A 23,317-nucleotide genomic window follows, 5' to 3' on the forward strand; every position below is an offset into this window, starting at 1 on the left:
CTTTTACCTGAATAGGTTTTAGAAAATAAATTTCATGATCTTCTTTGTCACACCTGCTCCCACTTTCAATTCAACCATAATTGTAGTTCCACTATTCATTCCTGTTACCTGAAATTTCTGAGTCACCTTTAATACTACCAAATGATGCCTACATCCAATTGATCACCAAGTCATAGGGATCTTGCTTTTACTGTTCTTCATAACCCACTGCACTGAGTCAAACTGAACCCCAGAGGTAGTCCATCTCCAGCCTTTTCTCAGTTCAGTTATATCCTATCGTACAAAGACAGTAATTAAAGCACTGTTTTTATAGACAAATACCTAAAATAAATATCCGTACAGGTGACTAAAATAAACTACAGTACATCAATATCATGCAGACATTAAAAAGAACAAATCTTAATATATCAAATATACATACTACCTACGCATACTGAGAAAGGTCACAGCAATAGCAATTTATACTATGTGTCATAACTTTCAAGAGATTTTAAAAACATATACATTAAATCTATGTTTAAGTAATTTTGTATTTAAATTTAGAAGGCAACCCACCAAATTTAACTGAGTACCATCAGGAAGTAGGACTGGAGGGGAAGGCATGAACAAAGACGTTTTCATATTATCTAGCAAGGAGAAAAATCTGATTTTTTGAACATTGTTTTTTATTTTTCAGCCCTGGCTAGTGCGGCTCAGTGGATTGAGTGTCAGCCTGAGAACCAAGGGGTCACCTGTTCAATTTCCAGTAGGGGCACATGCCTGCCTGGGTTATGAGCCAGGTCCCCAGTAGGGGGCACATGAGAGGCAACCACACATTGATGTTTCTCTCCCTTTCTCCCTCCCTTCCCCTCTCTCAAAAATAAATAAATCTTTTAAGAAATTATTTTTTATTTTTCAATTACAGTTGACATACAGATTATATTAGTTTCAAAGCATACATCCCAGTGATTATAGACATTATATAAACTACTAAGTGATATCCTGATATACCTTGTACCAACCTGACACTATACATAGTTTCTGATGTTTTAAATTACATTACAGAGTATGTAATGTAATTTAAGAAACCGGCCAGAGAGTGAAAGAAACAGAACTGTTAGTGTGCTAATGGCTGCTGACCAGCTAATAAAATACTGTTCACACGCCTGTTTTGCATGTTGGAACTTTGGATTAATTTCCAGGTGGCCATTTCCACTTGTTGTTCAGCCAAGCCCCATTCAACACGTTGTTTGTACATGGGCTTTCCTGACTGCTGTCCCCAGCCAATTTATGGGAGTAGACATTTGTATACACAAATTCTGTGCTTATACCAGAGCTTGCCACATTTCACCTTCTACTACCCTTTGCCCGAAGCTATTGTAAATTCTTTCAGTCTTCCTCTTTCTTCTTCCTTCCCTCTGACTTAAAGTATAAAACAACTTGCCAAACTCTGGAACGATGGAAATGCTGTCTTTTCTACCTAGTCCTGCTACCCACCCCTAGACCAGTCTTTCCGGCTAGCAGTTTTGGCTCAATAAAATCTTACTTACAAAAGATTTTCAGCTGTAAAGTTAAAGTTTTTTAAACACTTCATACTACTGTTTTGAATCCTGCATACCAGTATTGATTAACCCTCACAATGCAAAAGCTCTGAAAGTAACATTTCTGTATTAAAAAGAAATCCAATGGTTCCTCACTGCCAACAGCATTCTATAGACTTTTCAATGGAACACTCAAGGCCACCTTATTCTTACCCTAAACTACTACTCTTACTCCTGACTTTTATTTACTCCCATAAAGCTCTAGGTCCAGCTACATCGGCCTCTTGGTCACTGCTAATAAGCAAAACCATTCTCCTCTATCAAGCCCTTTCTCCACATACTCTAACACTACTTAGCTTAAATGGACTCTCCTTTATCAGGTTTTCAGATTCCTCGTTTTCTGAATACCTCCTTCCCCTGAGTCTGCTGCTTTTCTACATGTAGTAGTTTATGTGCATTGCACCTTTCACACACTCTCCAATTCAACTGTAAACTTGTTGCTGGCAGTAGTAGCTTACTTTCTAACCCACACTGCATGCTTATATGGTTAAGAACTCAAAAAACGTTTGTTTGAATGCATCCCTTTGTCAGCATCCTTAAGTTTCCTCAGTGATACTCCTACCTGCCTCCCCAATCTATCCCACACCACGGGCTCTTTCTGGTCCAAGATAATAGCTTTGAAATGTGACAGTTTCGGTGCCACCACTTAGTATGTGAGCTACAGGAAAAGTTACTCAACCTTTAAACCTCAATTGTGTCATCTGGAAAATAAAGGCCATAAACATTCACAATGTTAACTTAATCAGTGAAATAACGGCTATTACAGATCACAACAATCAGATGTTATCCACTTAAGCTATTACTTCGTTGCCCACAAATTCCATTCTATTGCCCGTCTTTCCAAAAACACTTAAAGAGTATAATTTACACTTTCCTGCCTTCTCTCTTGTATATATAATTCACTCTTCAACCACTAATAATATTATCTTCAAGGCCCCAAACCTATCGCAGCTCCTCAGAAACCGTCTCCTCCCACTTCGAGACTCCAGAGGTCTTCCTTCCTCCTCCGTGCACACGGCTTTAGTAAGGCAGCGAGGGCCGAGGACAAGGTCGTGCTCACTTCCCCTCCAGTCCCAGGTACCCGGCAAAGAACGCCCTTTCACGGGAACGTAGTATTGGACCTGTTCTTATGAATACAACGACTTCGAAGTTATTTCTAATTTCGCCCACTTTCTGCACTTTTCCAGCAAGCTCGACCACACCAAAATCCGCAACCACGATTCCAGTTTGCAAAGGAACTTCCAAGGGTTGCAAAATCTTGCAAGAGAACTAGGATTCGTACCCAGTTCCAAGTTCTTTAGCCCACTTATAGCCCCTCCCAATCTTCTCCTTGGAAATAGATATGCACGCAACTAACCTACAGCCCTACAGACATTAAACAAAACCCCACCAAAACGTGTTCCTAAGGTGCAGTACCTGACGTCTCCTGGCTGTCCCTCCAGGGAAGGAGCGCGTGCACGTTGCCGTCAGGCGACCAAAGGTGACGCAACGCCGAGACCCGCCGAGACCCGGCCTGGCTGAGGAAGCCGTTCAGCTAATCAGCGTGCGTGGCTAGAGACCAGGGAACAAAGAGAACGGCAATTGGCTGAATGAGAGCCTGACCACGCCCACCTGCTCGCTAACCTGCGTTGTGGGATGGGAAAGCGGCTGGGCGATTCAAAGCAGCTTGGGTAATGGTGGGAGGAGTCTGAAGTGGCTTCTGGGGTGGGGACTGATTGGGACGGGCACTGAATGGCGGCTGAAATTGTGCGTTCTGATGGGTGTTGTCAAATAGGTGCATTCGTTTGTCAGTGTTTACTTTTGTATACGTTAAACCAATGAAGTCCAACAACAGTGGCCTTGATAATTGTAGTGTGGAGCTGCGAACTAGCTATCCCAGTTTCCTAGGTAACCATTACAGGAAGCAGCCTTAGCGCTAGGACTGTTTTACAGTCTAGTTGCAGACCTTCACCAAAATCACACAGGAGTTTGCAAAAACTGCACATACCCGAACCACATAGTAGGCCCGCTGTCTCTGAAGGTGGGTCACAAGAAGCTGCATTTTAACAGGCACGTAGATGGTTAGCTGCCTGACCTGCCTATTTGTAGAGACCGTCCTGATCCTCAGAAAAACGCAGAATTCAAAGTATTGTGTCGGGAAGGAGCCGAAGAACGCGTGGTCGGTGGCGTTCCAAGGAAGCCCTTCCTCTCATCCTGTATTCTTCAGTGGCACTTCCAGAGTTCTGGATTTCACTGCAGAAATTATGGTGGTAATTTCATATGGTAATATGAAGAGATAAAACAAAAAGAAAATGTCTAGTAACCAGCTTGAAAATTGTTTCCCGTTATGAAAATAAAATTACTAACCTGCTCAATTACATATTTACTATCTACTGTGTGTCTGCCTGGTATGTCTAGATCTGATGATTAAAGCAATAGAATCCAGAGCCATGCAAAGGACAGCAGACCTCATGCTTTGGCACCAGAGAATAGGAAGGAAATTTTAGGGCTTGACAAATTGAGTAATTCTGCCTGTGACTGCTTATTGTTTCCATTACAGGGACAAAAGTTGATCTGGCCAAGAACATGTAGAAAGCACATCCTTAGTAACTTTAAGAACATTTTAATAATCTGTGTAGTGTTCACTACAGACACTGAAGGTCTAGGAACACAATGTCAGGGATTAGAGTAAAGTGGGTTTCATGTCCTTCCTCAAAAGGGTAATTCTTGATTCAATAACTTAAAACACTTGAACATACACATTTTGAAGTACTTGGTATGTGTTTTTAAGTGTTTGCATTCAAGTTGCTACTTTGTTCAGTTCATTTTTATCATCTGTTCAAGTAATCCAGATTGGAACAGGACACACAGAAGGCTCCCAGAGATAAAAAAAGGATGAGGACAGGTCTGATAAAATTGGCTAGAGAAACACTTGATGGTACTGGTGGGAAATACGGGAAGGCTAAGTGTAAGAAAAGATAAGCAAGTAAAAAAATAAATTCTAGGAAAAAGTTAAATGCGGTCAAAATATACTTGGATTATAATTAGATCCTCATCTTTAGAGGAGGAAGTCAACAGATAATGTCTAAGACTGAAAAACCAAGAGATCACAAAGTACTTTAGGTAGAAATATGGAGATAAATTCGGAGGAAGTAAATTGTTGAAGGTGCTTTTATCTGGGCAGCAGGATCTGCAGGGTGGGCAAAGCTACAAGATAGCACTTTCACTTTGGAGATGTAGGGTGTTGACAGATTTAAACATGGCCATAAACTGACATTTCTTCCATGGAGAGGTGACAGTCTGTACCTTGCCCCCGAGTCTAATTCAACTCAGTGTTCTGTTTGAACCTAAAGAATATAGTGGAAATGACTCTGAGCCAATTTTTGGCCTGGGCCTTAAGAGACTGTCAGCATTTGATTCCTGATCTTAAAACCTAGGTGCTATGCTGTGAGGAAACACATGGATGGGCAATGAATAGACCATTTTAGAAGTGTATTCACTAGTTCCAGTAGATCTACTCCAATGACACTACATGGAGAAAAATGAGCAGTCCCCAATGAATCCTGACCAAATTGGTTATTTGTAAGCAAAATAATTCTTAATGTGATGAGTTGTTATACAGCAACAGATAAGAAAGTGTAAGTGTAATATACATCAACAGAAAGTGGAACATTTGTATTTATCCTGCTGAGTGGTTGTTTCCATTTTCCATGAAGTAGTTTGAAGTCTGGGAATGATAGGAATGCCTCTTCAGTTACTTAGTTCCTTGGACCCCATTTATTAAAAAGTTTATGTGCTAAGCACCCACTATGTGCTAGACATGGTTTTAGGCAGTGAGGACAAAATGGATAACCAGAGGACACCCCTGCCCTCATTGTTTATATTCAATCAAGACGTAAATCAATACTTAATTTCAGATATAGTTGTCCCTCGCTATACCGCAGTTCACTTATTGTGCCTCCACCATATCTCGGGTTTAAAAAAAAAAATCTAATTCTGTATCGTGGAGTTTTCGCTACATCACAGGGTTTTGTGGTATGTAGGTATTTATATAATATTTATGATTTTAATTATTTTTGCCTAAAAATTTAAAACAATATAAAAAATATAAAAAAGTTAATCGAGCCCTGGCTGGCGTAGCTCAGTGGATTGAGCTCGGGCTGTGAACCAAAGTGTCGCAGGTTCGATTCCCAGTCAGGGCACATGCCTGGGTTGCAGGCTATGGCCCCCAGCAATTGCACATTGATGTTTCTCTTTCTCTCTCCCTTTCCTCTCTAGAAAATAAATAAAATCTTAAAAAAAAAGTTAATCCAAACATATTAAAAGAATATTAAATCAAAATAAAATACAGTATGTGTTTCATCAGCAGATGAATACCATACTGTACACAATGGAAATGCAGTACGCCACTACCACTTGTGCAAGTTTGCCAACATAAGATCGTGCATGGCACACTATTGACTGAAGGAATGGAAGGCGACCAACTGCAGCACTGTGTTCTGTATCCTGGGCACCAATTGGCTCAGTGACTGTAGCATCGGTCTGTTTGCTCTCCCACACTGTGTCCATATGTTCAGCATCTCTCCTTGTCCACTTCACATCAACGTCTGATCGTTGAGCGTAGTGTTGCTTTGCAGTGTTGTGTTTTTGTGAAATTTTCATAAAAGTCTGAATTTATTTCAAGCCCTATGATGCCATCCAAACGTTTTGTGCCTTCTAAGGCTTCTGGCAGTGAACCCAAGCACCAGAGGAGTATGTTTACCATCAAAGAAAAGGTGGACCTTCTCAACATGTTAAAGGAAGGCAAAAGCTATGTGGCTGTAGGCCGCCATTATGGGATCAACGAATGTATTGTTCACCACATAAAGATGAGAAGAATATTAGGTCTACGGCAACAATGACTTTTAACAAGACTGCAAAGAGGGTGGTCACTTCCTGCAATAAGGCCATTGTGAAGATGGAGTCTGCACTGGCCCTGTGGATAAATGACTGCAGGAAGAATATTTCGCTAGATAAGAACACCATCCAGACGAAGGCCAAGAAACTTTATTACAGTTTTGTAGAAAGCTCAGACATTCACGATCGTGATGAGGATGAAGATGAGGACTATGATGCAGAAGCAGGACCAATCGAGTGTTTCTCCCACCAGAACAACCCCATTCAGTGCCAGCAAGGGCTAGTTTGATGAATTTCAGAGATGCTTTGGACTCAAGAGCATTTCTTTGCATGGAGAAGCTGCCTCTGTGGATAAAAAGCAGCACCAGCAACTCCCCATAACTATGTTCATCACTTGGACGAAGAGATCAATTATGCCTATGCCTTTAGCGGAACTAGAACTTATGGCCCAGGGTGAAGATACTGCACCACCTGATAAAGCAGTGCCTTCAGAAGAGCTGTAATGCTTTTCTTGGCTGTGCAGTACATTTATCTCATCACCTTCATCGCCATCAGTACTGCACAGCTACATAATTCATGATCTTCATCATTCAAGTTGTAGTATACTTCACTGCTGAGTACCCATATAGAATTTTATATGTTGTTAAAATCACATAGGTTTAAGAGTGTAGAAAGTGTTTAAGACCATATGAAGTGTTTATAAGAGTGTAGGAAAGTTAATAAGAGAGTGGGAAAGGTTTATAGGAGTGTGGGAAGGGTTTATAAAGCCATAAAAATATATGTAAATAATAAAATATAACACTGCTGCTTTGCGGATTTTCACCTATCTTGGGGGTCTCTGGAACATAACTCCAGGTAAGGGATTACTGTGTACGCATCATGGCTCCATAATAATTCCCTAGGATTGTTTACATACCACCACCTTATACAGAAGCTAGTTTGATAGGATTATCTATTTTTCATCCTAGTCCTAATGATTTAACAAGGTATTAAATCTACTTCCCTATAGGGACCTAGGGTCCTGACTCCTAACTGTGACTACATATCTTTTGAACACTTGAATTATTCGTAAATCTCTGGTCTAACCTGAATTTTAGGATTGATGGGTGGCCTCTATCATTCCTGGAGGCCAAGGACAGGAAAAGTGTATTTGGTGTCCTTTTCTGGTCTTCCCGGAACTCTATGATGTTGGTCTGAAATGTCCTGCATTTAAGTTAGGTATTCACCAAGAAACAAGTACCAAACTCAAGTTTGACTTATGTTCAACCCATTAAACCAGAAACACAAAATGGAGATAAGGTGTATTTAATATAATCAGAAATAAATATTTCAAGTAGTCTATACTTCACACAAAACCTAACTTGTAAAACACAAGTGCTCTGACCCATGTATGGCTTTAAGCAAAGTTTGCACCAGAAGACGCCCATTAGTTATTGATGATAGAAGGCAAAGAGATTATACACAAAAAATATTTTCTTTTTGAGGGACTATATTGTTCTTCATTAAAAAAATGTTCAGGCTAGTTTTTTTTTTTTTTAAGAACTTAGGAATAAACAGAGAAAATCCACAGGAAACCACAGCAACCAGAACGATACCCATCATTTAAACAGTAAGATTTTGAATATTCCTTCACTCCAATTTCTTGTGAACTAAAATTAGTTTTTGGTCCAATTTCCATAGGTGAGTCTTCTTAACAAGCAGTATCAAAACCAATAATGACACCTTTTATTTTAGTTTCACTCTCCTTTTGGCATCTTTATGTTTCTTCTGACAATCCTATAAAAACATAAAATCAAAAAAGCCTTAGTTAAAAGTAAATATAAGTTATTTTCAAGGAGTTTAATAACTATAAAGTAAAACTTAGGGTAAATTAGTGTCAGTTTTGTGGAAACCATTTTAGAAGTGCTCACCTGGAATGAACAGGGACTATTTAAATTTTTGGCTTTAAGTGTTTACAATGGAAACTAACTCAGTCTTTCAAAAGTCTCATGATTTCCTCTTATTTAAGGAACAGGACTGGAACTTGGACCAGACACTCAACTCATCCAGTTTTCAGTCTCTTCACCTGCACTATGTGTCTTGGATTAAACAATGTCAACATTTCCTTCCAACACTGTCAGTTGTCATCTTTTTTGTCTTAAGTTTCATACCTTATTACCTTATTCTTATACAAGGCATATATTAACACAAAGATAACACTGTATCTATTTATGGAGGCACTGAATATGAAGATACAATTACTCACCCTACGCAAGTTGTTTGTTCTGGCCTCCCAAGAATTCCTACTAATATCACCTCCCATTCCTTTCCAGAATAAGTCAGAACCTACTAAGGGAAAATCAAAAAAGATGAGGCAATAAATTAATACCAAAAAGGATAATGTTTTCCTGCTGACATTATCAAGGTCTTTAGTTCTATTTAGGACCTCCCCACACCGTCAATTTATACGAATTTTATTACTTTAAAATCATTTTTTATTTTTGAATTACAGTTGCATACAATATAATTATTTTCAGGTGTACACCCCAGTGATTAGGTTATTATAGAGTTTACTAAGTGATCATCCCAATAAATCTTGTACCCACTGACATCATACATAATTAGAATATTATTGATCGTATTCTCTGTGCTATACTTTACATCCCCATGACTATGCTAACTACAAATTTGAACTTCTTAATCCCTTTACTTTTTTCACCCACCCCTCCAATCCACTTCCCATCAGACAACCATCAAAACGTTCTCTGTATTTATGAGTCTCTTTCTGTTGCTTGGGTATTTTATTTAGATTCAAATATATATAATGGATACATATATCTATTTCATGAATCATTTTTCTTTTGTTCTTAAAGAAGCCCTTTTAACATTTCATCTAATACTGGTTTGGTGGTGATGAACTTCAGCTTTTTCTGGTATGAAAAGCTATTTCTCCTTTGAGTCTAAACAATAGCCTTGCTGGGTAGTCTTGGTTGTAGGTCCTTGCTTTTTATTACTTTGCATATTAAAAGTGCCCAGGAGAAGCCAAGCTGTGAACCATGGCTGCCTGCCACTAGTGCCAGAACCAGGCCCCTTAGGAAAACACAGAGGCCAGATGCTACTTATTTAAAAGATTTTAGGAAAGTCTGAAGCACGAGCCAAGAAAGGCCATTGGTATAGAAAAGTTAGCAAAATAACTTCGGTGGGCCTGCAAACTGGTGGTGTGGGGTCTCAGAGAATCACTGGGGCGGGGGGGGACCGACGACAAACAGTGATAGGTTGATGGAAACTCAGATATAGAGCCCACTGTTGGGGAGGGCTCAGTAAAGGTACTATAACCTATGCCAACACCTCTGCCTGGGTGAAAGCTGACTTTCCAGCTTTTGCCCAGATGCCAGACAGTTCAGTTGCTCCCCATATATCCCTTGTACCTTTCAAGCTGCTGTCCCAGTGTTGGAACTCAGAGGGAGTGAGTCCAAGTTAGTCCATGTGAAGGCCCTATATGAGGAACTGTTTGGGACTCCAGAAGCCCTTCATCTCACCTAGCCACAATGCCTGCTGGTTTTTAGAGCTAGAAGTCATGAGACTTCTCTTCCTGTCACTGGAACTCTAGGCTGGGAAACCTGGTGTGGGGCTGTGACACCTCACTCTCAGGTGGCACCTCTGTAGCTGAGAAATTCCTCTTGATTATTATCTGCCACATGTGGGTGTTGGACTAGTTTGTTCCATGTCTCCAACCCTACCAGTCTTGTAGCTTTTCTACATCCTTGGCTGTAGGACTTTCATTCAGCTAAATTTCAGGTGGGTGTGAATGATCACTGTTCTGTAGTTTAGTGTTATAAATGTATGTATTTTATTGATTATGCTATTACAATCACCGCCCCCCCCCCCCACTTCATTCCCCTCCACCCTGGATATCCCTTCCCACCCACATTCCCCCCCTTTAGTTCATGTCCATGTGTCATATTTATAAGTTCTTAGCTTCTACATCTCCTATACTATTCTTAACCTCCCCCTGTCTATCTTCTACCTACCATTTATGCTACTTATTCTCTGTACCTTTTCCCCTTGTCTCCCCACCCACTTCCCTGCTGATAACCCTCTATGTGATCTCCATTTCTGTGATTCTGTTCCTGTTCTAGTTGTTTGCTTAGTTTGTTTTTGTTTCAGGTTCAGTTGTTAATAACTGTGAGTTTGCTGTCATTTTATTGCTCATATTTTTTATCTTCTTTTTCTTAGATAAATCCCTCAAGATTTCATATAATAAAGGCTTGGTGATGATGAACTCCTTTAACTTGACCTTATCTGGGAAGCATTTTATCTGCCCTTCCATTCTAAATGATAGCTTTGCTGGACACAGTAATCTTGGATGTGGGTCCTTGCCTTGCATGACTTGAAATACTTCTTTCCACCTCCTTCTTGCCTGTAAGGTTTTTTTAGAAATCAGCTGATAGTCTAATAGGAACTCCTTTGTAGATAACTCTCTCCTTTTCTACTGCTGCTTTTAAGATTCTCCCCTTTTCTTTAATCTTGGCTAATGTAATTATTATGCGCCTTGGTGTGTTACTGTTTGGGTCCAACTTCTCTGGGACTCTCTGAGATTCCTGGAAGTCTATTTCCTTTGCCAGACTGGGGAAGTTCTCCTTCATTATTTGTTCAAATAAGTTTTCAATTTGTTGCTCTTCCTCTTCCCCTTCTAGAACCCCTATGATTCAGATGTTGGAACACTTAAAGATGTCCTGGAGGTCCCTAAGCCTCTTCTCATTTTTTTGAATTCTTGTTTCTTCATTCTGTTCTGGTTGAATGTTTCTTTCTTCCTTCTGGTCCACATTGTTGATTTGAGTTCTGGTTTCCTGCTCACCACTGTTGGTTCCCTGTACATTTTCCTTTATTTCACTTAGCACAGCTTTCATTTTTTCAGCTAATTTGCCACCAAATTCAACCAATTCTGTGAGCATCCTGATTACCAGTGTTTTGAACTGGATATCTGATAGGTTGGCTATCTCTTCGTAGCTTAGTTGTATTTTTCCTGGAGCTTTAGTCTGTTCTTTCATTTGGGCCACTTTTTTTTTGTCTCGTTGCTCCTGTTACGTAGTAAGGGGCAGAGCCTTAGGTGTTCACCAAGGCTGGGCAACTCAGGTTGCCGAGTTGTGACCCTGTCTGTGGGGGAAGGGACAGTGCCGCTTGTTCTGCCCTCTGCTGGGTTTTCAGTCACTTCTTAGATACCCACAATCAAATTGGGCCCTTCTGATGCTGGTTCCCAGGTGGGTGGGCTTGTGTATGTTCTAGGACTCTGTGGGTCTCTTCAGTGAACTCTCCTGTGATGCTAGGAGTTTCTCCCACTGCCACCTGAACCCCACAGGTGTATTCAATCAGAGGTTTGAGGCTTTTATTTCCCTATACTGGAACCCTGGTTGAGTGGTCTGTTTTGCTCTGTAGTTGTTCTTCCTTGTTTATCTACACACAAATGTGGGACCACCTGCTCTGCCAGCCACCACCTTGCCGTGAGTCCTCTCTGTCCGGCTGCCCATGTCCCCGCCCCTCCTACTGGTCTGGATGAATGTTTCTTCTTTAACTCCTTGGTTGTTAGACTTCCATACAGTTTGATTTTCTGGGATTTCTGATTCTTTTTTGTTTTTAAATTTGTTGTCCTTCTTTTGGTTGTGTGAAGAGGCACAGTGTATCTACCTACGCCTCCATTTTGGCAGGAAGTCCTGTAGTTTAGATATATTTTTGATGTGGTTGTAGAAGGAGGCAAGTACCATGTTATCTACACTGCCTTCTTGACCAGAATGAATAGGCGTGATCTGGGGCTCCTCTGGGGAAGCAACTGCAGTCCCAGATTTATCTGGAATCCCTGGGTGCAGATTTCCTCACTGCAGATGTAAGGATTTATGCTGATTTTCAAAAATATTTTGTTTTTTTACAACATGAAAATGTAAAGTTTCTAGGATTTTGTTGTTTATATACAATTCATTATTATGTAACTTGGTTTATGTTTGTGCTAGGATTTAAGAAATGAGAAGTTCACTAACAACCTCAGAGTTTTCACATGAGCTTTTAGTGTACTAAAAATGGAGGTTTGGTTTTTCTACCATCTAAGCAATTCCCCCAAACAAAACAAGCTCTTGTTAAAGATCATAAATGAGCGAGGGAGGTAGTAGGTGGGAGCTCTCAGCCTTCTAGAGCTTTACAAGTTGACCTGCATTAGTCTAACAGAGTGGGCTAAACAACATAACGCAAAGGGTTAGAATTCTTGCCAAACAGTTCTTACTTGGATTCATGTTACTAGATCAGAGCGTACAGTGTTGAGAACTATAGTACTACTACCAGTTCTATACCATTTAATTAAAAAATGTACTCACAGGCCCTGGCTGGCGTAGCTCAGTGGATTGAGCGCGGGCTGTGAACCAAAGTGTCACAGGTTCGATTCCCAGTCAGGGTACATGCCTGGGTTGCAGACCTTGACCCCCAGCAACTGCACATTGATGTTTTTCTCTCTCTCTCTCTTTCTCCCTCCCTTCCCTCTCTAAAAAATAAATAAATAAAATCTTTAAAAAGAAATGCACTCACCATGAAGTCTTTCATCATTCTTGGAGAAAAAGAAAAATCTAGTGGTCTCTTTCTCAGGTAATGATATTTCTCTAGACAGAGAGAGATTGGTTGATTAATTTCTATATTTGAGAAACCATGTTTACATTGAAAATATAAACAAACTATTCTTTAAGTATGCTTTGTGTTTTGCTCATTTTGCTGAATTAAAGTGACCTCATGCTTTCTACTCAACATTCTTCTCTTTTATCTGAAGCTTTGGTTATGAAGAGTTTTTTAAGTATAATCTCTATCTTCCCCATGCTGGTTGCTGATACTCTCACACCTACCATTGCCACCTTGTTTGCCAATGTTTCCCATGAGCTGGTAGCTGCAGAATCCTCTTTGCAGAACAGTGTCACTCTCCTTTCCCTGTACACATCATATCTCTTTATGTGCTACCCATATCTCAAGAAAAGGAAATTTGCTCCCCATTACCAAAAGGCTACAGAATTCTCTAAGGAATCTAAGCAAAGAAAATTAAGTTGTCTTGAAAGGTAAGCTTAGATACTTCTAGAATATTTCTAAAGCATGTCTAACTCAGATTTTACAAATTGTAAGGTGTACCTGTATAGTAACAATTTACTTACCCAAGTCTGGGCTTTATGTCATTTGTTTCCTCAGCAACATCTTCTTCTTCTGAACTGCTGTCTTCGAAAAAAGAAGCTCCCTGCCAGGAATTCTTACCAGGTTTCACTGTCTCAACTTTATAGGTCTCTATATTGTCATTACAATAAAAGATGACAGGATTGTAACTAATCACCAAATATTTCTGAACATAGCCATTTGATTATTTTCACCATGTTAGTGTATCTCTCTACATTGACACTATCTTAATCATTAATTAAAAATAGGTAGTAACTTTTAAGATTTTTAAACACTGAGAGAAGCTACTGTAATATTTTTGGCATTGCTAGGGTAATCTTAAAAGGAATACAGTAATAGTATAAAAAGATATAAAAAAATAAAGGTTTTTAAATGGGGAATATAGTTTAAAAAACAAAGTAAGTGTGGCACCTGTGATAGCATAAGTCTAACATAACACAATGTAGTAAAATCAGGTTTCCCTCCTGCTTTTGCATAGATGAGAAAAGGTACATATGTTTACATTATCAATTTCCAAAACCTCTTTCTAGAACTGCTAAAAAAAGTACTGATAAAAGATATACACAGTCACCTCACAAGTCCCCAAAATTTCCCAACTTAAAGCACACCTTCCAGGTTGCTGAGGTGACTTAATAATCATTTTAGGAACAATTCATCACACTTGAATTAATCTTAGAATTATATTAATTAGAGTTATTAATTATTATTAGATTATTAGTATTATATTATAATCTTAGAATTATAGCCCATATCCATATCACACCAATTCTATCCAATAGTTTAGAGCTTAACCTTGGTACTTAAAAAAGAACAGAGGAAAGAAAATGAGATAAGCAGAGCACATCTTATTTAGAACAGTATTTTAAAAACTACTAGACTGTTATATTCCTGTTGGATTACCACAGAGCTGGCATTTAGTACTTAACAGCTAAACGCATGGATGTTATTTTAACTGATCTTTCAAGTAGAAACCATTGTAGTTAGGTATGCATGTATTCTACTATATAGATCTATAGTAGTTTTTACAGTGAATTTCCAGAAAGGCTTAACTTCCATTCTGAACACTAGGTGAAGAGCAGCCCCCTAGGTGAACAGGCATTTTTAACTTTTGTACTATGTTGGCCTTCAGAGGCAAACCTTCGGAAATGTAATGCAAAACTACACATACTGATTTTGATACTACACATACTGATTTTTCTTTAGATTCTGGCAACTCTTCAAGGATAAAGTTTGAAACAACTGACATATTGATGAAATAGCATATATGCATCGAGCCATCGTTGTCTATTTCTTCCTTTCCTTTACCATATACTCATAGTTGTGGCTTTCCATAAGTCATGGCTTCTCCACATGCATTTAAGATATGAAGCTATTTAAATATTCGACTAACTATACTTCTTCATGATTTCTTTCTACTCTACAGAAGACACGCTGCACATTACTCTCCAGCTTCCCTTTATATGGCTAGAAGTTTGCTCCCTTAAAGCAGAAACAATGTTTTGCTCTGTTAAACACAGCTCTAAGAACACTGCATTTATGATCATGTGATATTAAACTTCATGTTGTTTATCTAGGTGTAAGAAAGAACCCTTTCTTCAGCTAATGTTAAATAATTACACTTACTGCAAACTCCGTCAATTAAGTTTAAACTGCCTAGTATGAAATAGTTTAAAAAATAAAAGTACCTTCCTTTATATTTTTAGTGTCTGAATCAAAAAAGGAAAATGTGAACCCGCTGGGCTGCTTGGCCCCAGCCTTCAAAGCTGCAGGGTCATGGACTTCCTTGGCTTTCTCTCCATCACAGTCTTCATTCCAGGGCACACCTTCCTTTTCATTGGTATCTTTTGTAGCTTGAAATATTTCTTTTAAATCCATAGCAATGTTGTAATACATTTCTTTAGACACCACAGGTAGCTTCTCAGCTTCCTCTCTTTTCTTCTTTCGCTTTGCTTTACTGCATTGACATAGACATGTGCACCAAAATGGAACAGTCAATGTTTGGACAATTTCCAAAAATCAAAAAGGACAATAACATGACTAACTTTAATTCCATCCTTTCAAAATCCAGCAGGATCTACATATATAAAACTATACTTATAAAAGCAGAATCTTGACCAATAAGCTTTCTATACACAAAACTATCTCAAACAGCTCCAGTACACATGAGTCATATGCTATTTCTTATCCTCTGAACAATTCAGAAACTAAACCTGAGATACCAGCTTGGAGTAAAAAAATTTACTTAACCCCAATGCACCTCAGTTTTGTCACCTGCAAAATGAACATGATAAATCAATCTAAAACATTCCAAAGTTCTAAAATTCTGATGATTTTATAAAACTGGCAGAAAAGGCTTTAGTTATAATTCTGCTTTAAAAATGAATTATAAATATGCTGTCTAGTTTTGCAATGAAATTTTTATACTACTATAAATCTGCTCTATATTTAGGAAAAATGCTTTTCTCTTTGATCTTTGATAGAGTTACATGGCAGTTTGCAATATCAAATTTTTAGTTAATAAAAGATTAAAATCCATTTTACTATTAGAGTTGACTCCATGTATCATGCTAGAATTTTAACTGTATTAAATAGTAAGTGAACAAGATGTCTTAAGTGATCATCTAAGTGATGGAGACTATCTCACAGTACGAGATTTTTAATATTTCCAACCTAGATATGGTTTAAGACAGCTGTGCGTCCTATGAAAGCAAAGTGTATAAAAAATGGGGTCCTTTGGACAGTTCCAAGTGACTAACATTGAGCCATGTAGTAGTGGTTTTAAAGTGGTCCAAAGATCCTTTGATACTTCCCTCTCTAAGGGGTAAGATGTATTACCCCATTCCTTGAGTGTGGGCTGGATTCAATTTCTTTAACCAATAGAATAAGGCAGATGTGATGGTGTATAACGACTGACACTAGGGTCATAGAATGAAGTTTGGTTTTCTCCATGCTTTTTCCCTTTCCTAGATCACTGGCTTTGGGGGGAAGCAGCTGCCATGTTGAAAGAGTACTCAAACAGCCAAGTGGAGAGGCCAATGAGGTAAGGAACTGAAGTTTACTGCCAATGACCCTGTGCCTGATCCATCTTGTAAACAGATCTCAAACCTTCAGATACTATAACCCTAATTTACATCTTTTTAAAAAACTTATTTATTTAATTTATTTATTTATTTATTTATTTATTTATAGGGGAAGGGAAGGAGAAAGAGAGAGAGAAACATCAACGTGTGGTTGCCCCTCACACAGCCCCCACTGGGGACCTGGCCCGCAACCCAGGCGTGTGCCCTGACTAGGAATGGAACCAGCAAGGCTTTGGCTCACAGGCCCGCACTCAATCCACTGAGCTACACTAGCTAGGGCCCTAGTTTATATCTTGACTGAAACCTTTTGAGACCCCCTGAACTAGAACTACCTAGAAGCACTCCCAAATTCCTGTCCTAGAGAAACTGGAACCTAATAAATTGTTTGAGTTTCAAGCTGTTGCATTTTGGGGTAATTTTTAATACAACAATACATAATTCATACAGGTTTGGTGACCAAGAAGTGGGGTGCTGCTGTAACATAAACATAAAAAGTAGGAGTGCCAAGCAACACTGCTAAGCAATAGGCAAAAACTAGAAGTTCAGTGAAGTGTTAGCAAAAGCATAAAGATCCTTGAAGAAACTGTTAGTAGAAACTGCATGGCCATTGAGGAGCACGCAGTAAGGAGGGCTTGCAGAAAAATGAGGTGATGCTACTGGAAACTGAAGGAAAGGGGATCTTTGCTAAGTAGCAACAGAAAGTTTAGCCACACTGTCATCTTTATTACAGTGGAAATCAGAAAATGGGACTAATCAACAAGTGATCTAACTAAGGAGATGTCCAGGAAGGTGATGAAGGTACTTGCTGTTGTTTTTCTTGCTGCTTATCATAAAATGTGACCAGAGACAATAAAACCAGAGGGAAAAAAAAATTATAAGGAGTCAGAATCTCATGGTTTAGAAGACTCCTAATCCGCAGAAGACGAATGGCATAAAATTTAATAAATGGGTTCTAAGAAAAGATCAAATCTTAGACTCTCAGAAAAATATGGTCGAAAGCAGATGTTGGCAAATGGGCCAAATCCAGGCTGCTACATATTTATGTATGCACCACAAATTAAGAATATTTTTATAGTTTAAATAGTTGGGGGGAAAAGTAAAAGATTATTTCATTACATTCACAAATCACTATATGTAACAAAAACATCAGTGTCCTACTCATAGTTTTATTGGAACACAGGCTCCCTCATTGGCTACAAAGGCCAAGTGGAGTCATTATAGCAGACCACCTTGCCTGTAAAGCCAAATGCTTTACTATCTGACCTTTTGCAGAAAATCTGTATACTCCAATCTATGTATAGAAATCCTCTGTTAAGACATTAACACATAGGTAAGAGACAACAATTGTTCAAACAATAAGGCTTGTAAGGAGTTTAAAGTTGATGTATCTTGGCAGAAGCTCACAGTAAGACAGGCTGATCTCAAAATGATTTCTGGTGTGGCTTTGTCTAATAGAATAAACCCCAAGAATATTCACAAGGTATTCACAAATATTTAAAGAGACTTATATCAATATTAATAGAAACACACCTAGCTTGGACTGATAAATACGAAGACATTCCACAATGAACAGGCTTTCAAACTCCCATATTCCTAAAAGTCCAAAGCCAAATGAGACAATCACTGAGCTGCAAACATATGTATTAAAAAAACAAGATGACCTAAAAGGCAGGGTCAAGAACTATGGAGAATTAGTCTTAGACCCTCAGTTTTAACAAAAGATCTCACAACATTTGGCTATCTAGATTTATTTCAGAACTCCTATAAACCAGTGACCCTTTTGTGTCTTCTGTTTGCCTCCGTTGGGTAGTAGTGCTTACATTGGTTAGTCTATGCCTGTACCACCACATCACATTCATAGGTCTTCTAATTGAAAAGACTGCATTTGCCCTGGCTGGTGTGCCTCAGTGGATTGAGTGCTGGCCTGTGAACTGAAAAATTGCTGGTTTGATTCCCAGTCAGGGCACATGTTTGGGTTGTGAGCCAGGTCCCCAACTGGGGGCATCCCAGAGAAAACCAACTGATGTTTCTCTCCCTTCCTTCCCCTCTCTCCCAAAATAAATAAATAAAATCTTAAAAAAAAAAAAAAGACTGTACTCAAGGTTTTGTATTCAAAGAACAACAACAGATAAGCCTCATCTGCACCTAGATCTGATTTAGATGACAACATCCTGGATTCTGAACTAATACGGTAAAGAGCTGAGTCTTCTGGGGAGTCTTGGGTAAAAGTGAGAATTATATATGTGGTAGGAATGTAAACAATTTGTAGCTAGAGGGTAGATATTGTGGTTTTAAATAAATGTTTGTGGTTTTAACATGCTAAGTTATGGACAACTTGTTATGCAGCAATAGATAACAAATACACCCCAGATGTAAATAAAACTAATATATTATACGAGACACCTCTTATGTACCAACGTGAATTATCATAAATAACATAAAACATTTTTATACTGCAGGGAATATTTATGCTAGTTCTACTTTGGTCGGATGTGATCCTTTTCAAAAGAAACCTTTAATTTTAGAATAATTTTAGATTTACAAAAAAGTTGCAAAGAAAGTACAGCATTCCTAAATAAACTTCACCTGGTTTCCTCTCATGGTAGAATCTTACATAAATGTGATACAATTCTCAAAACTACAAGATTAACACGGTTACATTACTATCAACTAAACACAAACTTTATTTTCATTTTACCAGTTTCTCCGCAAATGTCTTTTTTTGTTCCAGGATCTAATTCAGGGTATCACATATGTTTAGTGATTGTAACAATGGAAAAATGAAAGAATTAAGTCAGGTCACATTACTGTTTGTTCATATATTTGGCATATTTATCAAACTGACAGCTTATCTATAAGAAATAGAAGCTCCTACCACAGTCAAGTAGTGGATTGAATGGATGCCCCCCAAAGATTTATGTCTAGGCCCAAATTCCTAGAACCTGTAAATGTTACCTTATTTGGAAAAAGTGTCTTTGTGGAGTGGTTAGGACCTAGTAACAAAGAGATTACCCAGGATTATCCAGGTAGGCCCTGAATGCAATCACAAGTGTTCCTGTAATAGACGTAAGATAACACAAACACAGAAAAGAGATCTTCACATCTCCATGTGAAGATGGAAGCAAAGATCGAAGTAAGTAGCCATAAGCCAAGGAATACCAAGAATTGCTGGCAGTCACCAGTCAAGCTGAGAGTGATGTGAAATGGATTTTTACCCTGAATCTCCAGAAGAAAAGCAGGCCTCCCAATGCCCTTGATTTCAGAATCCTAGCCTCTGAACTGTGAAAATATAATTTTTTTGATTTTAAGCTACCAAGTTTGTGGTAATCTTGCACAGCAGCTGTAAGAAACTCATACAAGGCACCATACTAGAGTGGGAACACATTATCATCATTTACATGTATGAGATTTCTTTGTCGGAATCTCAAAGGTATGGCTCTCTCTACCATATCCACTACTTCCACACTAATTTTTTCCTCCTCTGCTCTTAAACTAAATACAGTGGAGACCAATGGATGGGATACTAGTTACTATCTACTTTCTTCATTACCTGAAATAAGATTAATTCATACGATCCTGCTACTGAAAGAAGTGGCTTGATTTACCTTTCTTTTGGTTGATTATCATCTCTCTTTTTTTCATAAGTGGCATGGTCGTGTCTTGTTGGATCATAGTGTATGATGTCCCTATGTAAAAAAAAAAGTGGTAAGTTAGAAGAGATAAATCAGAACACTAATACAAAAAGTTAATAGCAAACTGTAATTCAACACTGGAGCTATTCCAATTTTTGAGCAAGACAAAGCTACACAATATCAAAATCTCATTAGAAATACTCAGATTTTAAATGATCCAGTTTTGAGTTTCCCTGGATCTTTTTGTTAATGTTAAAAATAATTTTAAACATAGTAAAGTATACACAAATAAAATGATATACTGTTGGGATCTGCATAAAATATTTCAGTGGGAAAAGCAGAAGAAAGTACGTAAAGATACAGAAAAGAAAACTGGTCACATGTTGGTGACCATAGAAGCTGGTGTACAGGGGTTATTAACATCAGTTTCTCCACCTTACATTTTTAAAATTTTCTATAATAAATATATTTACTACCATTTAAACCACTGTCCAACTGTTTGACTAATGGAAACAATGCTACTATGCTATCTAAGAACATAAGTATAGAAATAACTTAAGATTAGTTTCTTGAAATTGAATCACTGGGTCAAAGGTAGGTATATTTTTAAGGGTCTCATACATACTGCCAGTGCCCCAACTCAGGAGGTTTGAAATGGCCTAGTTTTACACTGAGTTCAAGAAGGCATTTATGGCAAAGGAAAATAAGGTGGAATGAGACAGACATAAACCATACTTAAATCTCTTAGCAGCTACTGATCCTTTGCTTGTAGAATTGCTTAAGTTGATACGTAAAATACTCTGCACAATATTCAGGGCTTTCAACTTTTCTGTAGCAAGCTCTTCTTCCTCAGTAGTTTTCTTTTCATTTACCTCTTAGAGGGAAAAAGACAATTAGCAATCTCTTAGCAAATATAACTTGAGAAGTCCCAATCATCAAAGTATTTATCATTCACCTGAACATATTAAAATAAAAAGAAGAAAAGTTTAACCTTTTTGCTAATCTGCCTATCTCCAAGACCCTCAATGCCAATGTATCTAGAAGTTGTATGACCAGCAAACAAAAAGTCTTATTTTTATTTGTAATTAAAAAAAAACTGAATCTGGATTTCATTGGCAAGTGCAACAGTTTTTAAAATAAAGACTGATAAATGTATAGAGAAAAATACTAATTGCAAACCTAAAGTTATCCCAAACTGAATTTATTAACATTCTAAAGATGTAATCTAAATTACATATAAATCTAAAAGTGAAAGATGGAAATTTTGCTGCCTAAAATAAGTTAGTAGACAGTTACTTCAGCCTTTGATACAGTAATAAATATTGCAGTAAGAGAGCCACAGGTCTATACACACTGGGTGTATAGAATAAGCTGTTATTCTCAACTACTAGAAAAAGACAAGTATCAGGGAAGAAAGTTAAACAGATAGTTTGGATTACAAACAGAAGTACAGAGTAAGTCTAAGCCTTAAAGACCCTATCAACTTTTCACAGGGTATAAACCAAGAAACAAAAACTAAAACAAAACACTGTTTTTCAAAAAGTTCTCTATAAAGGTGCCCCCAAAGTTTCTGAGGGTTCAAAGGAGGTATAGATTATGTTCAAATGAAACCAATTGGAATATAATCAGGAGGAAAGACAAAGTGATGGGAGGAGAGCATGGCAGGTATAGGAAACAAAAGAGTTTTAAATGCATTAGATTGAACCTTATGAAACTATTAATATTCAACAACTTTTGACTTTGAAAATCACAATTTTAATTTTAACCTAATAATGACTACTAGGAAGTAGAACACAGGGATCAAGGTGTCTGCAGGCTGGCTGTGGTGCTTACTTGCAAGACTGTCTTTGCAATTCACAAAAACTGAACCTCCAAAGTAGGGAAGAAACAAACCAAAACACAGAGGCAGTGCCATCAACAGCAACAGAAAGGTCTGGAGGACCTGAGAGAAATTTAAGTTGGGACTTAAATTTTAACATGGGTCCAGAAACCTGTGAGAAATATCCATGAGACACCAAGAAAAGGATGAACTGACACTCAGTAGAACAGCCAGTATCAAAGATGACCCAAAATTGGAAATTGCCCATGTACAAAAGGAAGATAAAGCAATAGGAACTTATAGAACCTTGGGAACAGCCTACATCTAGAGACAAAGGGAAAATTAGGAACGAGGAAAATAAGAAAACCAGGAAGATATGATATAATGGAAGCAAAGGGAAGAGAAGATTTTAAGAAGGGTTAGTAAACAGTGACAAATGCTACAGGTAGGCTGAAGATGGTAAAGCTGGAGAAAATGCCACTACATTTGGCGAACTGGTTATTCTCAGCTTTGAGTAAACCTATACCAGAAGACCTGTAAGGAGATCAAGGTGGCAGAAGAAAGTAACCTCTATGTGTAGCTGCTGCTTCTTTTTTAAGATTTTTATTTATCTTTAGAGAGAGGGGAAGAGAGGGAGAAAGAGAGGGAAAGAAACATCAATGTGTAGTTGCCCCTTGCACATGATCTCCACTGGGGACCGGGCCCACAACCCTAGCATGTGCTCTAGACTGGGAATTGAACCAGCGACCCTTTGATTTGAAGGCCAGCACTCAATATGCTGAGCCACACCCGCCCTGGCTATGTGCAGCTTCTAAATGTAGGCTATTCCCAATGTTCTCTCCATTCGTTTTTAACATGGGAGGGATTCTGAGTGAGAAGCTCCTGAAACACAAGTTGATGTTGGCCCTGGAGAAGTTACTCTTTGAATTCTGGTTTCTGGAAATGTACAACACATATAATAATCACCTCAAAGAATTGGTATCATCAAATCAGAGACTGTATTTACAAGAACATAAACTGGTTCTGAATTAGATGTAATTTATTTTTTCATGTTTAGAACTAAAAAGAAAAGATGGGAGTGACAACTCAAAAACTGGCAGGGGTGAAAGAATGGCCTTTTGGATCTATGACACCTTTCATTGCAGAAATAGGGTAGGA

The 23,317-nt window shown here is 38.3% G+C and overlaps 2 protein-coding genes across 8 annotated transcripts in view; both read right to left on the bottom strand.

Annotated features, from left to right (window-relative positions):
• IARS1 (isoleucyl-tRNA synthetase 1) overlaps window positions 1-3,123 on the bottom strand; it is a 113,055-nt gene extending 109,932 nt beyond the window's left edge. Inside the window, exon 1 of one of the 5 annotated variants that reach the window (XM_028531659.1) lies at window positions 2,997-3,123. Coding sequence is in view for 1 of the 5 variants with exons in the window: in XM_036018422.1 (XP_035874315.1) it covers window positions 1,002-1,015 (14 nt within the window). In the remaining 4 variants the exon portion in view is untranslated. The other 4 variants (XM_028531660.2, XM_036018424.1, XM_036018423.1 and 1 more) reach the window with 4 other exon arrangements.
• A 4,621-nt stretch (window positions 3,124-7,744) lies between these two features.
• Window positions 7,745-23,317, bottom strand: part of NOL8 (nucleolar protein 8) — a 36,851-nt gene continuing 21,278 nt past the window's right edge. Inside the window, exons 11-17 of one of the 3 annotated variants that reach the window (XM_028532599.2) lie at window positions 21,076-21,214; window positions 20,314-20,394; window positions 15,314-15,582; window positions 13,613-13,739; window positions 13,005-13,075; window positions 8,701-8,783; window positions 7,745-8,231 (exon numbers count right to left, since the gene is read on the bottom strand). In XM_028532599.2, the coding sequence (XP_028388400.1) occupies window positions 8,181-8,231; window positions 8,701-8,783; window positions 13,005-13,075; window positions 13,613-13,739; window positions 15,314-15,582; window positions 20,314-20,394; window positions 21,076-21,214 (821 nt within the window). In that variant the 3' untranslated portion in view covers window positions 7,745-8,180. Of the gene's footprint in view, window positions 8,232-8,700; window positions 8,784-12,071; window positions 12,789-12,996; window positions 13,076-13,612; window positions 13,740-15,313; window positions 15,583-20,313; window positions 20,395-21,075; window positions 21,215-23,317 lie in introns of those variants that run through there. The other 2 variants (XM_028532601.2, XM_036018431.1) reach the window with 2 other exon arrangements.

The sequence above is a fragment of the Phyllostomus discolor genome, chromosome 2, assembly GCF_004126475.2.
Source record: "Phyllostomus discolor isolate MPI-MPIP mPhyDis1 chromosome 2, mPhyDis1.pri.v3, whole genome shotgun sequence".
Classification (NCBI taxonomy): domain Eukaryota; kingdom Metazoa; phylum Chordata; class Mammalia; order Chiroptera; family Phyllostomidae; genus Phyllostomus; species Phyllostomus discolor.